General features: G+C 35.4%; 2 protein-coding genes across 2 annotated transcripts in view; both read left to right on the top strand.

Annotated features, from left to right (window-relative positions):
• Nucleotides 1-403: 403 nt before the first annotated feature.
• On the top strand, nt 404-10724 carry pcyt2 (phosphate cytidylyltransferase 2, ethanolamine). Its single transcript, XM_077226121.1, has 13 exons — nt 404-669; nt 2236-2324; nt 2432-2593; nt 3457-3523; nt 3625-3709; nt 3804-3845; nt 4536-4674; nt 4843-4925; nt 5315-5392; nt 7327-7392; nt 8690-8755; nt 8841-8929; nt 9026-10724. Exons 1-13 carry the CDS (start codon nt 557-559, stop codon nt 9138-9140), a joined length of 1194 nt encoding a protein of 397 aa, XP_077082236.1. The 5' UTR covers nt 404-556; the 3' UTR covers nt 9141-10724.
• A 733-nt stretch (nt 10725-11457) lies between these two features.
• Nucleotides 11458-17814, top strand: part of gnav1 (guanine nucleotide binding protein (G protein) alpha v1) — a 29200-nt gene continuing 22843 nt past the window's right edge. The window contains exons 1-2 of the mRNA XM_077226122.1: nt 11458-12029; nt 12940-13031. Coding sequence (XP_077082237.1) covers nt 11900-12029; nt 12940-13031 — 222 coding nt within the window. The 5' untranslated portion in view covers nt 11458-11899. The remainder of the gene's footprint in view (nt 12030-12939; nt 13032-17814) is intronic.

The raw sequence follows: 17814 nt of genomic DNA, 5'->3' as shown, positions 1-17814 counted from the left end.
TTCAATAATTTTATTTATTTTTTTCCATTCTTTAATGTAGAAAGTATTATTCGTATTATTAATAGGCTAATATCCCAATGTGAAAAATCACACATTACGTTCAAATATTCCAAAAATATATGTTTATTTATTTGCAGCTGATCAGATTTTTTCTGTAAACTAAAATAGAAAGAAAGCTCGACCAATATTTAAGAAAAACATGTATTTATTTATTATATTAGATAATTAAATTACGCTCAAAAACTAAAAATTGTATGTGAAATATATAATAAGCAAATAAATATATATATATATATATATATATATATATATATATATATATATGTTTAAGTTTATGGTTTATCATATCTTTGCACATTGTGCCTGGCGTCACTTCCTAATCGGAGGGGCGGGGCATCGTGAGGAGGCGCGGTGTTTGCCCGTTGCGTCATCTTCGTTGCGCACATTCTCTCGGCGTCTGGAAGGGCGTAGCGACTTTGCCGGTGTCATTCATTTCAACGCAGAGTGTAACAGTCGTTTTTAACGACTGTTCGGGGTGTTTATACGCATTAAAAGCATGATCATGAACGGAATCCATGCGGATGAGGAGGAGGTCAGAGAAGAGTCGAGCTCCTCCAGCCACAGCCCGGAGAAGAGGAAGAGGGTGATCCGGGTCTGGTGTGACGGCTGGTGAGTGACATCACACACTCATACGGTAATGAACACAAAGTGCGTATGTGTCTCTACAGCATCTTTACAGTGTCTTATAATGTTAGAATTCAACATAAGAAGATCTATAGTAGCACAGAGATGAGTTTACCATGGTATTGTTAAATTACCATCAAAAAGTTCCTTATCGGCACCATGGTGCTGTCAGTTATAGTATCACATTGTATTACTGTGGTAATTTGAAATATGCTGTGGTACTAAAATACATGCCATGTCCAAAATATTCCATTACCCTGGTACCTTTCTTCCATGATAGTTAATTAATTGTTTTTACATTGTATTTTAAAATACCATAGTATTACCACAGAGCATGTGAAAACAAACATAGTACGTAGTATGGTGGTGTCAGGTGGCAAGGTACTATGATATTTCCCATTGCATTGAATTGCTTTACAGTATAATTGAACACTGTTTGCATCATTGAATCATTATTTACCTGTTTATCCCGTTAAAGCTTATTTGAAACAATCTGTACTAGATATAAAGCGTTATGTAAATAAAGTTGACCTGACTGGTTTGTTGTATCTGTATTTACGTGTCCAAAAATCTAGTACATAATACCATGGTACTTTTTGTTAGTGTAGTAATGAGAAATGATCAATTGATATTGTTTATTGAATAATTGGTTTGTTACTTGGTTAACTACCTTTGGCAGCAGGTTAGTATGTGCAACAGTGTTGTTATTGATAGCTAAAACAACCATAATTGTTCGGTTATTGAAAATAATAATACATATTAGAAGGAAAACTTAAATTAAAATAATTAAAAAATGTTGCCTTTACCAAATAACTAAAATAAGTAAGTTGAAGTACTAAAATTACTTAAAACTACTTAAACTTAAACTAAATAATTAAAGCTATATTTTAAAAAAACTAATAAAAATGACAAAAGCACATTGCAAAATTTCTAAAATGTAAAATAGACCATATAAAAAAGCTAATTCAAAATATACAAAAAAATACTATAATAGTATATACATAATACTACATTAACAGGTGCAGGTTCAAAAGTGCTCTGGTCAAGTGATTTCTAAGAAATATAACAGATAGAAGTTATAGAAGTGATATTACATGCTTCTCATACCTAAGCTAATGGTTCATAAAATCCAATTGCAAACAAAATTTCCTGATTTGAATTATTGCAATTCCATATTGTCACCACACTGTGGCTCAGAAATGACACACTTCACATTTAAAGATGATATATTCATCAAAAATATGAGTTTATGAGTGATGAAATGAAGCTGATGTTATAAATAACCCAGTGTGAAATGTGGTGCCCGGCAAGGAATCATGGGAAATGGAATTGGAGATTATGTTCCTATGTAATCCCATCGGCCCTGCTAATGATATTAATGGGGGAACAGGGCTCGTCCTGGTTAGACAACCCACCGTCTCTAGTTACTCTAATAATTTGGCTTGCAGAGCTGTTTATTACATCACCTGTTGTTTCTCTGTCTTTGAATGCGGGTCATGTTTTATTGACCCTCATTAACTCTGTATTTAAAGTCCACAACTGTCTCCACAGCTATGACATGGTGCACTACGGTCACTCTAACCAATTACGACAGGCCAAAGCGATGGGAGATTATCTTGTAGTAGGAGTACATACAGACGGTATGCTTCACACTTCATATTTCAGATCAATGCTTTGTACTTTACATAAACACTGTAATACCCTAATATATGAGGAAATGACCAGATATTTTCTATCTCACGGTCAGAGGAAATAGCCAAGCACAAGGGTCCTCCGGTCTTCACGCAGGCCGAGCGTTATAAAATGATACGGGCCATAAAGTGGGTGGATGAGATTGTGGAAGGGGCGCCGTATGTCACCACGCTGGAGACGCTGGACAAGTACAACTGTGATTTCTGTGTGCACGGAGGTGAGGGGATCCTTTAGATATTTAGACACACATTCTAGTGATCCATAATCATTTTAATATCTTTTGGAAGCTGGAATTTTATTCCTTGAAAAATACTTTTGCATTAAAAATTTTGATAATTTCATTTTTTATAATTATTTCTTTACAGTACATACAGAACTCTTAAAGGAACGTAACAAAAATAGGCTGTTCAATTCTAAGAATCAAAGATGACCTCTTTGATTCTTAGAATTGACCAGCCTATTTTTGTTACGTTCCTTTAAGAGTTCTGTATGTACTGTAAATGATGTTATGATTGAAACTTTTCTCACATAAAACATGGTGTAGTTCATGTTGACGTTTATCAGAATGGCCCTAATTACTGAATAGGCATAATATTAACATAAATGGCCATATGTTTGTATGCTAATCATTATCATGACTATTTCTAAACCAACAAGTTTTTTGCAGTTTATTCAAGTAAATGATCTAAGTGGTTGAAGACTTGTTCACACCAAGAATAACTATAAAGAAAACTATTAGTTTTGTCATCTGCCACTTTAAATGCTCTTTGCTCTTTGAAGCAGGATAAATTCTAATTGGCTGTCAATGTTTATCAGTCATTAGCTGGAATTTTTTTTTTTATTAATTGTCGTTATCTTTATAGTCGTGATGTGGACGTCTCTGTACTTAGAGTTAGAACAATTATTAAAACTTTATAGTTATCATCCTTGGTGAGAAACAGGCCTTAAGTGTCTCGCATAGTGATTTTAACATTGAAGGAAAAACCTGTTGGATGTGAAATGTCTCCCTTTAAAGCACAACATAGTTGAAATGTAAGCAAAATGGAATTGAATTTGAGCTAATTTCATGTATTTTGCTAGATGACATCACATTGACCGTGGACGGGAAGGATACCTATGATGAGGTGAAGAGAATGGGCCGATATAGGTAAAGACTAATGGTCTTCAGACATACACTTGTGGCACACCACTGAATTTTGACCCAGGGATGGGTGTAACGGTTGTCAAAAATGTCGTTTTCATCAACAGGGAATGTAAACGCACACAGGGAGTGTCTACGACAGACCTAGTGGGTCGTATGCTCCTGTTAACAAAGGCGCACCACAGTAACATTGTACGTAAAATTTATAATTTATTTATGTGTGTTGTTAAGCGTTATGTAAAGTCTTTCTGTCAGTCCCTAATTCATATTCGCCCCTCTCTCTCAGGATAACACGGCCTACCAGCTCCACACGGATAACTTTGGGAAGGTGAGTAGATCTGCGTATACTCAGTTATAATGTATAATTGTATAATTCTTTTAATGTTTTCATAATTTTTCCACCTCTGAAACATATAAATAATGTACATTTATATTATCATAGCTCACATATCATTCATAATCCAGTCAAATCCTGATGGATAAAAATCAAGTCTTCACATTATTATTTTAATTTTAAAATTTAGTTTTGCTTTGAAAACTTTAATGGGTTGCTCTTATGTAGTTCTTATGTAGTTCTGGAACAGTTTGAGAAAAAAAAGCTTTCTGCGTTTCCACCGCGGTCTAAAGTATCGTGAAAATTAGGTAAATTAGTCTGGTGACGTAGAACTGCATGCACTGCAACAGGTTTTGAAAAATGAGGGTTGAAATGAAATGCTGCATGGAGTCATTCAATCAAAATGCGGCATGAACTCATGAACCAATCAGCATGTTAAGCGCCCAAGTCCCACCCCCGAAAGTTCCTGAACTTTTGAAAAAAAAGGGACTTTCTGAGGGTACATTTTTTACCCGGAAGGTCATTTAGACCCTGGTTCCTGCGGTCGAAACACACCGAGTACCACACCAAAGTCCTTAGTTTAGTGGGGAAAGTTCCTGCGGTGGATATGCGGCTATACACTGTCAATTTGAATCACTTGGCATTTGCAGATGCAAAACTTTCTTGTTTATCTGTTCTCCTCAGGGTCCTAAAGGGCACAGTCCTTGGACTGGCGTCTCTCAGTTCCTGCAGACTTCGCAGAAGATCATCCAGTTCGCCTCAGGAAAAGAACCGCAGCCAGGAGACACCATCATATATGTGGCCGGAGCTTTCGACCTTTTCCGTATCCTTTTAAAATCCACGTGCCACTCCATGCTTGCCTTCTGAAGACATCCAGAAAGTTGGAAAAGTTCAGTTGAAAGTTTTTAAGCAGAATTTGGGTAAAGCGTTTAAGGTAACTCCGGTTGTATATTTTATTTGTGTATTGGCCTTGATTATCTGACCCATATAGACATCGGTCATGTGGATTTCCTCGAAACTGTTCACAAACAAGCAGAGAAACCTTACGTCATTGTCGGACTGCACTTTGACCAGGTGCGTTACATTAAAAACTAACAGGCACACCCACTTTACAAGAGTTTACAGATCTCTCTACTACCAGGATCGCTCACAAACCTGTTTTACATCGTTTTGAACGTAGCATCGGGTGGAATGTTCCCTAAAATGCAGAATACCATAAACTTTACAGTTATGGTTACTACAATAAAACTGTGGTAATTACTACTATAAACCAGAAATGACACAAAATTATAATTGTTTATTGCTTTTGGTTACTTAGTACTAGTTCAGCATTAGCAGTGACAGTTTGTAATTGTGTCTGTAAATTATGTGTAAAATATAGCAGTTGTGATGTGCAATAAATGTAATGTTTAGTAATTGTTATGGTCATGTTTATTAAGTGTGTTCATATAATTGATTTGTAGGAAGTGAACCGCTACAAAGGGAAGAACTACCCCATCATGAATATTCATGAGAGAACATTGAGTGTGCTGGCTTGCAGAGTGAGTGAATAATTTAACGTCTCCTCCAATAATTTCTTTGCATTTCGCATAAAGGAGTGAATAACTTACCACCCCCATTAATAAATTATTGGTTTGCATAAATTACTGACTCCTCCAGTCAGTTCTCTCGATTGTGCATAATTTACCACCTCCATTCCTGTTTTAATACATTGTTTTTGTATTCGTGACACTCTTGTTTAAGAACAATGGGCCATTGTGTTTAGAGAGAGGGAGAGATATTCCAAAAAAAGAGAGTGTAGGGGGAAGAAACTGGGCAGAAACATTAAGAATCATCTCAAGGTCAACAGAACAAATATCAGTTAATTTGTTGTGCATGTTTTTGAGATAGCCATTAAAAATCTCGCACCGTGTGCTAATCCAAACATAACCTAATTCACAAACCCTCTTATTCATCCACAGCACACACACTCTCACGGATCAGGCACACAACAGCATAGCTAAAGCATGACGTCGCTTTCAGACCTCCCTCACACTGCGATAGCAATGCAAACCACACGTGCATTCCTTTCTGAAGACTGTCCCAGTGGATGATGGGAGGTTTCATTCGGCTTTAGGATTTTAGTAGTTCAGCTGATTTGGGCAATTTTAGGAACTGAGTACTTTGAACTTTAAAATCCCCTGCGGTGAAAATCAAGTTTTTAATGTTGTTTTTAATATACTTTATGACAAACCATCAGGTAAATATAGCGGGTCAATTATGTATATTACGATGTAATGAAGAACTATTTGCCTTTTTCCAATGATGTTCTACGTTTTTCAAAGTATTTCTAAGGATGCTTATTTTTAGAAGGCAGACTGAGATGGCGAACGTGAACATGGTTTGTGTAACATTAGCAACACATTATTAGCTGTTCGATAAGCCAAATGCTAATCATAATAATTACAGTTATGCGCCCGACGTTGTAGAGGGCGATACATAAAATGCATTACCATTCTGATACATCAACATGTAGACGTGCCAGTATAATTCACTCTTTCTCTTCTTCTTCTGAATCAGTCTCCGGTTCAAACATATATGGCTGAATTAAACCAGTATTTCCATTTCCTTGCCATCTTGTAGCGTTTACTACAGTAAAGTTGAATGGATCAGGTAGTCTGATTTGCATATTCGTAGATCCACGTATACTAAATGAAGCAAGGGTGTAGAGTTACATTCAAGTTATTTTAAGGCATGAAGGAATTATTTTCACAGGAAAAAAACATTTAAATATGTCATTTTGGTGATCAATGATGAGTTTTAAGGGATAAAATTATTGACTACACAGGGACTTATAAAGGAACAATAGAACTGTAGAACTTGATGAACTTAGAACTGGAGAACCTATGTTAGAACTTGGCAAACTAGAACTAGAGAGCTTTGTGAATTTGGAGAACCCTGAAAACTTAAAACCTAAAGAAATGAAAAGTTAGAGAATGTAGAAGCTAGACAATGTAGAACTTTGGAACTTAGAACTAAAGAAATTTGTGAGCTTGGAGAACTCAGAAAAATTGAAAGGTAAAAACCCCCGAAAAGTTAGAGAAGGAAGAATTTAAAGTTGAAGTGTAGAACGTTAGAACTTGGAGAACTCTGAGAACTTAAATCCTAAAGACATTACAAGAATTTCTAGAAATTCTCCATTAGAAAGTAGAACCTAAAGCAATTACAACTTAAAGAATGTGGAACCTAGTCAGTGTAGAACTTTAGTTCTAATTTCTTTAAGTTGTACATTTACAGAGTTCTCCAAGTTCTTGAAATATTGAACTGAAGAATTTCTAGAAAGTAGAACCTAAAGCAGTTACAACTTAAATAATGTAGAACCTAGACAGTTTAGAACTTTCTGTTCTAGAAGAATTTACCGTAGAACTTCGAGTTTAGTTTATAGTTTTGTTCATTTAGGCTGTGAATAACGGTCTTGTGATTCTCTTGTGTTCAGTATGTGTCAGAGGTTGTGATCGGGGCTCCGTACGCAGTAGGAAAAGATCTCCTGGATCACTTTAAGGTACAGTACTAAAGCAGTGCAACTTTACATTGTTCATTCGTTGTGGTGAATAAGAAACTAGTTTCAATTTAAGCCCATTTCAGACACAATAACACTATTTAAGCCCCTTTCAGACACAAAATATCATTAAAAGGCTTTGAGTGTGAAGAGAATGAGGTTTGTGTTTGTTGTGTACTGTTCTGGGACAGTAGCCAAACTCAGAGGCTTTAGTGACAGACCACTATTTCAGCAATTCTGTGTTGTTGTTCTCCGGGAACAATCTAGAGATTCACTGCTCGCCTCTTTAACCAGAGACACTCAGACAGTTCAACCGAGCATTATAGTTTAACTTTAGAGGACTCAACAGAGAGCTTGGGACATTTTTCCAAATAATTACAAAGGGTGCAAAATATATTGGTGACCTTATCGATTTATTGGCTGTTTTCTGCATAGCAAATTAACCTACATATACTAAAGAATTTTAATATGCATTTTTATATTGGTGCATATCATAAAATATGTATGTGTGTATACCATATATATATACATATATATATACACTAGTGAAACATTTCTTATATTTTATTAAATTGTTCGATATACATAGAAATTTGATACAAAAAAATTGAAAAAAATATGGAAAAATGAATATCCGTTATTATCTGCTTATTTTAATAAAAATTTAATTCTTTTTTTCAATATTTTTCAGCACTAAAGCACTAAACTTATATCTATCTTTTCTTTTCCACATTAAAATATTTTGAAACCTGACTTTAATACATTTTAATTATAATTTTTAAAGTTTAGATAAAACCATAATGCTCTAGTCATCATTTTTTTTTTACGTTTTAAGCAGAATTTTTTTCTTCAGTTTCTAAGACTTTCCATTATTCCATTATATCACCATTCCTTTTTTCCATATTTATTCCATGTCAAAATTTATATCCATCTTTTTGTTTTTACATTTTGAAATTTTAGATATACTTGTAATGCTCTACTTTTTTTTTAAATGTATCAAGCATACATGTTGTTTTTCAGTTTATACGTTTCCTTTTTTCACATTATCATCAGTACCAAATTTCCAAAGCTCTGAACTTTTAATCTTTTTAACTAAACTAATCTTTCTGTTTTTATTTTAATACCTGACTTTAACCAGTTTTAATTATGTTTCAATTTTAACACTTTTTTTGAACTGTTATGATTTATATATCTGATAATTATCGTATCATCTGAAAGTGTCTCGGTATCTCAACATTATACACAGCAGGATCTGCCTTCATTTATCTCGAGCTGACTGTGTGTGTGTGTCTGGCTGTAGGTGGATCTGGTGTGTCATGGGAAGACAGAAGTGTTTCCCGACAGCGACGATACAGACCCTTACGATGTGAGTAAAGTCCTCTAACATTCATAATCTCTGAATTATCTTCTCCTCTATGAATACTGTTTCTAACCTGTTTCTCTCTTCTCAGGAGCCGAAGAAGAGAGGTATTTTCCGCATCTTAGACAGCGGCAGCAACCTGACCACTGACGACATCGTGCAGAGAATCATAGAGAACAGGTGTGAAAAATAATACGAGCAAAATGTGAAAACGTCGCTCGCTTAAAGTGTTTGCGAACATATGCAAATGGCCAAATCTCCCTTTTTGTCCTGTAGATTGCAGTTTGAGGCCAGGAACCAGAAGAAGGAAGCGAAAGAGATGGCCATGATCGAGGCTTTGAAGCACAAAGATGATTCGGTGAAGACCGAGGCGGCTGTCCCGAAGAATTAACCGAACTATCCAAACCGAACAAATCAAGGGCTTCGACGTAGAACGAAAATTGCCCCTGGACTGTTATAAAACACCTCGATTTACGAACATTTTAATGAACGTGGTGGAACACCGACTTGTTTTTATATGTTGTACGACTACACTTTGTTGCGTGCGATGAGTTTTAATGGTAGGCTACATATTAAATGGGTTGAAAAACGTTCTCTCTGAATGGGAGGAACACTGAGAAACGTTCGGCAAATAATTTTGCGTCATTTTATGAGGGTTATGGGAAGATTGTCTTTTTATTTTTTTATTGGTGATCCTACTCGTGGTAAATCTCGTATCTGTAGATGAGCAAAGAAATTCTTTGTGAAGGAACGTGCACATCAGGGTACGCGCGCTACGCACAGCCTACGGCGTAGCTACGGCGTAAGTTCGACGCAGAAGTATAAATTGGGCTTAAGACTAATTGGGTTTTATTCGGGTAAATCTCATGGAAACATATCCAGATCACATTTACCCCAAAATCAAAATATATTTTTGCATAAAAAACAATGCCTGTTTTAAGATTATTAAAAAAATTTTGCATTGTGACATTATTTTTATAATTTCCATATATATTCATGGATTCAATACATCTGGAAAAAAATGTTTTAAATTTTTTTGCACATTATTTTCAGTATTGATTCTCATATATATATATATATATATATATATAATGCTGTACATTTGTACACAAATGTAGTGTAAATTAAGGATGTACTACCATGTATAAATACTTTACTATATACTATACTATATATATTTCTATATTTGGGGTAATGAGATTTTGGCTAATGGAAAAATTGCCAAAAATTGGCAAAGTTCTTATCAAAATAATCTTTAGCAATCTTCTTAATGGTCCTAATGTGTGTGTGTGTGGGTATTGGTAAAATGTGATCTGGGTATGTTTGACAGGCTTTACCCCGGTATCTTTTAATCTAGTGGTGCTGTTGTAGTTTTACCCGTCTCATCATAACTAGAAATTTGATGCGTGTGTTGTGAAAAAAAATCAGAACTGAAGTTTTGTCAAATATCGTTTTATATATGGTTCACAGTCACATACTGTATCTGGCATTTGTACTGTCACACTTACTGTTTTTAATTTCTTTCTCATACCTTTAATTGTTGTGAAGTGATCAAAATCACAACCAAAGACTCTCCGACCTCAGGTGATTCTTAGATGTCAGGACGCTGTGATATACAAAATTAATTGATCGTTTATTGTCACACTTTCATTCATTTTAATGTGCGACATAAATATTCTTTATCTTTGTGCAGTTTTTTTTTTCATTTCAAAGCACATTGTTTTTAAAAAATTCTGTACATTTACAGTGAATTGCTGTGAAAAAGCACTAATTTAAAGTCTCTTCGTTACAGATGTGAGCAGAAATGTTAACTGACCAATTCTGTGTGTACCGTTAGATGCTGAATGTTGATGGCGTGTTATTGTCTTCAGACAATCTTTAATTTATTGGATCTCATCCCATCATAACCTGTAAATCATCAAAACAATTATTTTCACAATAAAAAAGCATCAAAAAATGCTTCAATGTATCAACAGTGGCATCTGTTCAATTTTTAGAGAAGACAAATAGTTTTGAATGTTTTGTTTTTCTAATGAATATTTATTAATAAATGTATGTTATTTTTGTACATAAACACAACGTGATGTAAAATCATAATGCACTTAATTTTACAGGTTAGGTTAAATTGTGTAAAAACATTAAACTATTAAGAAATCACTGAAGTGTTTAAGATTGTAAATGTTATTTTTCCTCTTAATTTTGAGATTTATTTGAGATCCCAACTGCGATCAATTACTAATACTCGCTATAGCATTTAATCAGAGTTTTATTCTAAATATTTAAGTTGATACTTGATACAACATGTATTAGTTTTTTGAATAATTACATGTTTTATCTTTGTTGTATATTAGATCAATAAACGATATTTAGTATATTTAATTAACCCTTATATTTTATTTAAAATTTCATAATGTATTTAATTGATTATATAGGCTATATTTTAGCCACTTTATACATTTTTGGTTTTAATTGTTTGTTACTTTTAATGTTTTTAAATAATTTCCTTTTTTACTTCATTTTATTTGATAACGTCCTATTAATAATTAATTAATGTATTACTTTATCTAATTAAATTACATTTAATTGTATGCCTATATGGATTTCAGGGACTGCCAGCTTTTTCGCACAACTCGTGAGTTGGACGAAACCCATCTCAGGTAACAAAGTTACACAAACATCACGTCACTTCCTTCCTAAAGAACGCGGACACCCCCCAAAAAAGCAAAAATAGACACTGTAGCCTAGACGACACACACCATTTAGCTGACCCGCAATGAACAGGTAGTGTTGTGTTGAGGATTAGGAGAGTTTGCGCGGCGTCAGTGTTGAGCTCTCACAATGATCCCGCACGAGCGCTCAGTCTGACGAAACTAACCGGGAACAGACGATTTTGAAACTTTTTTCCCTCTTTCTTCCTGTCGGACAGTGTCTGTCAAAGTCTGTCTCTCCTTATACAGCAGAGTTAGATTTCTCAAAAAACACGCGGAATTGACTTTAGTGTAATTTACGCGTTAACCGGGACTTTGGATAGCGCGCGGTATCTCGCCGGGATGTTTTTACGCGACTTTAAACGTTCCTCTTCGATTCCATCCGTGGTCTTGGGATTTCTGCTGGATCTTTAGCTCTTTGGGAAAGACATGAGCTCTGGATATGGGTCTGTGTCTGGGCTCAGAGGTGACAGAGGAGGGAAAGAAGGCGAAGATCCACAGCTCGCAGATAGACAGAGATCTGTACGAGTATGCCAAGAGAGAGATGAACGTGGTGAAGATCCTCATGCTGGGTAACACAGCTCTCAACCTTATGTTTGCTCATCTGCCCATTGCTTTTTAGTTAAAATAACAGGGATTTTGATGTTTACATGGGCCTACTTGAATGTTAGACATGTAATTTTGGGTATTGTAGGCTACTAGTTTACTAAACAGTTGTGGGTTTGAACTTCAGGTCTGGGTTGGCAACTGCGAATTTATGAGTTTAAGCAACAAATATGAGATTGCAATTGGAAGTTTATTGGTTTATATAGCAAATCTCATTTAAAACTGACATGTTCTGTGTTAAAAAACAACCACAACAACAAAAAACTAGATCTTGGCAGGTTGTAGATTGAAATTTCAGATCTGTCTAAACTGTTGTGGGTTTGAACCTCCAATTTTATTTGATATCTAAAATGTTGTAGGTTTAAACCACAGAAGGTAAAAGGTAGTTGGTTGAAACATTAGATCTGTGCAGAAAATCGCACAGGTCAAACCTCAGGTATGGGTTGAAGCTGAATGAATGTTGATTGAAGCTTGGATCTGATTCTGTGCTGTAAATTAAACATTGAGTTTTGCACCAGAGTTCTGGGCTGAAATCTTCAAGTTTATATGTTTAAACCCCAGATAAGAGTTTAAATGGACAGATTGTAGGTTCTAACTCTAGGAAATCTGGTCAGGTACTGTAACTGAATAGATGTGTGTTCAAACCTCAGATCTGGGCTCTTATCTAAAATGCTGTAGGCTCAAACTAAACATCTAGGCTAGTAACCGAAAAAGGTTGTTAGTTCGAACTTCAGAGAGGGTTTATTCATGAACTATCATGTTTGTACCATTGAACAAGACACCTAATCCATGTAATCCTGTAGGACTGTTCATGTAATGTTTCAGTTAATAAATAAATGTCTATTTAGTAATTTTATAGTCCATTATTTGATGTAGGTGCTGCTGAAAGTGGGAAAAGTACATTGGTCAAACAGATGAAGATTATCCACAGTCATGGATTCACCAAACAAGAACTAACCAGTTTTAAGGTAAGTAATTTTTGTTTTATGTTTTGTTGTTTCCACACACTGTATTCCCACCATTGTAAAAGGGTTTATTTTGTCAGTTTTCTCTGCACTTCCTCTGCCATCTGGGAAATCAAGCCTCCGTGTGTGTTTGGGGATTATTAAAAGTTTAAGGGGTCACTGGTCTGACTGTGAAACAAGACCTCAGTTGAACGGAAGACTGGATCTTGCCTCAGCATTTTTTTTTGTTCTGTTAGGAAGAGAAAAAGCAAAGGGGGATGGAAACGCATGTAAACATGATGCTAAAAAGTGAAGTTAAAAACAGTTAAATTGTCAACTTCCGTGCACATTTTCTTTGAAATTTGTCCCTATAATATATACGTTTCCTATCCGTTTAATCTGTTTAGCAGCCAGCGGACACTACCTCTAAACTCAACCATCTCTTTGCATACATTTTTTGACCTGTCACTCACAATTGTTATCATGGTAACAATATGAAGCCACACACTGGGTCCTAGACTAACCTGCGGTCTTAGTATGCCGTATCGCCTTGGAAACAGAGTGGACACTGATTGGCTCATTCATCGTAAATCGCAGCCAGCTGTGGTCTCAACATGCTCATCAGCCCTGGTATCGCTAAAACTGATGTCATTTTGGGGCTAAAAGTCATCTTTGTGAACAACAATAGTTGTTATTCAATCCCCTAGGCTAGGGGTTGGTAGTATGAATGGCATTAACTTTATATCATGATGTATCATGTATATATGATCATATTGTTATTCTTTGTCTAAAATTCAATGGAAATTAGAAAAAAAAACATTAGTGTTAGGCTTCAAAAGGCTATTTAATGGGTATATATAGACATTACAGTTCAGCTTGCAAAAATAAAGACTTTTTATTTTATATAGATCAAACTTTGCTGGGCCGAATACAGAGCCTTGAAGGTACCCTGAATGCAAAACGTTATTTAAACACGACTCGTCTGAATTTACTGCAAATTTAGGCTGCTGTATGACATCTTTTAGCTTGTGAGTGACAGGTTAAAGAGGTGTACTGGGAGTTTGTTGACTTTAGAGAAAGTTCACACTGACTGTCGAATGCACAGAAAACTTTTTTTTCTTAGCTAGTCTTTGAGAGAATGCTACCTTACTGAAACTCGCCACAGTATTTCATTACTTCGCATTTAGTAAAAGCAGCTTTGTTCCTTTGGAATTCTGGAATTTGTCCATCCAATATTTGTGCGGTGATGTTTATCAAGCTAACTGAGCATAAGTGCACATGTTTCTAGTCAGATCTTTCTCTAGTTGCTTTATAAATCAGCTGATCAACGAATTGTCCATTGTATCTCCTGTGAAGTGCCAGGTGCAGATCCGCATGTGTGCTAGCTTGACTTAAAACTACAATATGAATTTTTTTTTTGCCGCTAGGGGTCGCTAACATCTTACAATAACAAAGGTTTAGGTTGATGATGCATAAGCGGAATTATGGAACTTCGTCATGCTGATGAATCTAATAATGTTTATGGATGAGTGATTACATTGGTGTTTTTAACATGACTGTGGTATGAAGCAGGGCGCAATTGCTAATGAGAGACCGATATCAGCACCACATGCGAGTCCCGCGGATATATGGACATTTCATTCTACCGAACTACCCGCAAGTGCTGAATTAATACTCACACAGGTCAGTTTATGAGGCGAATGAAACTTGTGAGGTAACACAGCGCTGTTTCACTTAGTCTACTTTATCACACTAAACTGCATTTGAGTGTGTTGAAAGTTATAATGTTATTCTGTGTTAGTTTGTTGGCTGTATGAGACTAGCAGTAAGCTAGATCAACATTAGAATAACATACAGATCATATTCTAACATTTCCTCATGTTCAACATTGATTAGTCTTATGTACATTTGCTCATCTGTCTAATAAAGTACATGTAAGAGCTCTGTCAAGTCGAAGTTTGTCACAAATGAACGTGGAGCTCTCGGCATCTCGAAAATGCCACGCTGATATTGATCCTCATTTTAGTTCTCCTTTTGTCCCAAAGTCTGTTTGCCATGGTCCATAATGTTTGATCGGAACAACAGCATGCCTCTAGACATAACGCAGTTGTCCAAGTCTGTCGCCATGGTTATTATGGCAGTACGAGCGGAAACCAGGGATAACACGGATATTACTTCATCGATAGGCGACAAGTGAACATGGACGAGCCATTATTTAAAATTGGAATTTCTCTGAAATTAAAAATATTTGGGAACTTTTGGGATATTGTAAGTACACAACTGCAGGGAATATATCACACTGTGCAAGTGATTTTTGGATATTTTATTACAAAAATCGTACATATTGTAGCTTTAAACAGACTTTGTGTACTATGTTCTCTTCATTAAACATTCCCTCAGGGTCTGTTTGTGTTAGCAACACTTATCGGTCAGCTTGAACTAGATTGATGTGCTGAGAATGTGCCAATTAGGTTTTGAAGAGCCTCAGGGAGTACTTTAAAACCCCAATAACCACCCATTATTTCTAGGCAAATGCAAAGGGATTGGTCAGGATGGTTAACTATTTGACTTGTCAACAAGCAACCACCTAGTCTTTGTTTATGTTGATTTTTAGTGGCAGGGGGATGAGTCTCACAACGTATTAGCATAATAACAAACTGTGGTGAGGACTATAGTTGCTTGCTAGAAAAAAGTAAGTTTTGTTAGTGGCAGATTTTTGTTGTGTGATGCGGTTTTATTGGCCTTTGTCAGCTGATATGACAACATTGACCATCAAACAATGGAAAACCATGTGCAAACCCTTTAAATAAACACTCACCCCAACACACGCCCTTTTTGGGATGGGATCGTCCGTGCTGTCTTTCCCAGCATGACTTCCATTATCTTTAAACAAAACAAAAAGTGTTGGAATTTGGGTAGAGTGATGTAATATTGTACAGTGTCATCCAACAGAAATAAAATGCACAGTCAAAAGCTTGGCCCTTTATAAAAAAAAAAAAATTAAAATTATGCTATGTAAAAATAGCACATACAATATAAAATGATATACATATGTATGATTATTTTTAAGTGAAACATACTTTTAAGTATATTCAATTTGATATTAAAAAATTATATTTATCTATATACAGTAATTACATATATTTTTAACTAGATAGTTTATTCTGTCTATTCTTTCATATAATAACACTTTAGCTGTTGCCATTTATGCGGATAGGATTTCATGTGAACTCTAAACTGAAATCACTCCTTGGGCTTTTTTTGTTGAAAAATTGGAGATTGATTCATTGTCCTACTTATTGTGAGGCGGTAATGTAGCAGGTAATTTCTCAAACATTTTATCTTACGTTGTCTGTATGTGAAAAGGCAGGTTTTTACTAACATCTAGACATACATTTTTTTCAAAAAAAAAAATCTAAATCCCTTATTAATGTGGCAAAATTTATAGTTATTGATAGTTATTTCTTATAACATTCATTAGTTCTGTAAAGTACGGTAGGCATTGAACTGAATGACATAAAGTGTAAAGTATGTGACCCAATGGAGATCTCTAGATCTGATTAATGTTCGACTAGCTATGTCACTGCATAGTTCGTGGTCAGTCACTGTGGTATAAAACTCTGACTGGAATAACAATGTTTGTATTTTGCACCATTGTAATTAATGAATGAACCCAACAGCGGTTTAGATCTGTTTGAAGAAATGGAAGAATAAAACAGTAAGTACCCATAATCGCATTAGCCCAACTTCTCCCATTGTCCTAGATACAAAATAAACATCACCCTTAAGCTAAAGGATGTCATACAATAGCCATATTTTGCAGTAAATGTAGACGAGCCTAGTTTGAGTCACGTCTTGAGTTCGGGATACCTCAAGGCTCTGTATTTGGCCCAGCAAAGTTTGATGTAGACCAAATGAACAGCTTCATTTTTAAAAGCCAATCTGTAATTTTTTTGTTATGCTGACCTCTCCCATTCCTGTGTTTTTCTCTTAAAATGTATGTGGCCAGTCACAGGCTTCTGTATAATGTTCAAAAGTCCATTTTGTGCTTCACCAGTTTTTGTTGGATGGTTGCATAAAGGGTCATGCTTTTGCACACATGTATTCATTTGTACCTACCCATAATTATGGCTAGTTTCACATTGTACACAAGCTTGTAGACACGGGCACAGTCTGTAATCAGACTGGCCTTGGTTGACTTGGACATAGTGTCGCGCAAGGGCGGGCTGTTGACTGTCAGAGAGAGGCCAGGGAAGGGTGTGGTGGCCTGTGGTGTGTGTGAATCATAAATGAAAGTGAAAATGTGACGTGTTACAGGTAAGAACTGGGACTTGTCCTGACCTGAATGTCACAGGAGTGTCTTTTTCTTAATCCGTTCTTTCTTCAACTCTTATACTAAACTGTCACTGCGGTTTTGAACCACACTGAGGTCTCCCCTAGTCAAGTTGTCTTTCCCGTTTCCTCTTTTTGTGTTTCTCACCCTAGACCTGCCTTAAAATATGTTGTGAATGCAATTTTATGTTAATTTTAACTAAATCAACACAACCATTCAAAAGCTTGGGGTTGGTAAAATATTTCTCTTCTGCCCATCAAGGCTGCATTTATTTGTTAAAAAAAATACTTTGTTTAAAAAAAACTTAAAATGGTAATAACATTTCACAATATGTGTGTGTATAATTTTTTAAAATATTTTTTTATATTAATGACTCCAATCTTTTGAACGGTAGTGTATATATTGTCAAAGTTAATAAAGATTACATGTACATCAGATGTTCACACATATACACACAATAGAGCTATTAGTGTT

Source organism: Siphateles boraxobius, unplaced genomic scaffold (assembly GCF_051911475.1).
Source record: "Siphateles boraxobius isolate OS27281-9 unplaced genomic scaffold, OSU_SipBor_1 13, whole genome shotgun sequence".
NCBI lineage: Eukaryota > Metazoa > Chordata > Actinopteri > Cypriniformes > Leuciscidae > Siphateles > Siphateles boraxobius.
The sequence above is the reverse complement of the archived record's forward strand: the minus strand, read 5'-3'. Positions and strand labels throughout refer to the sequence as shown.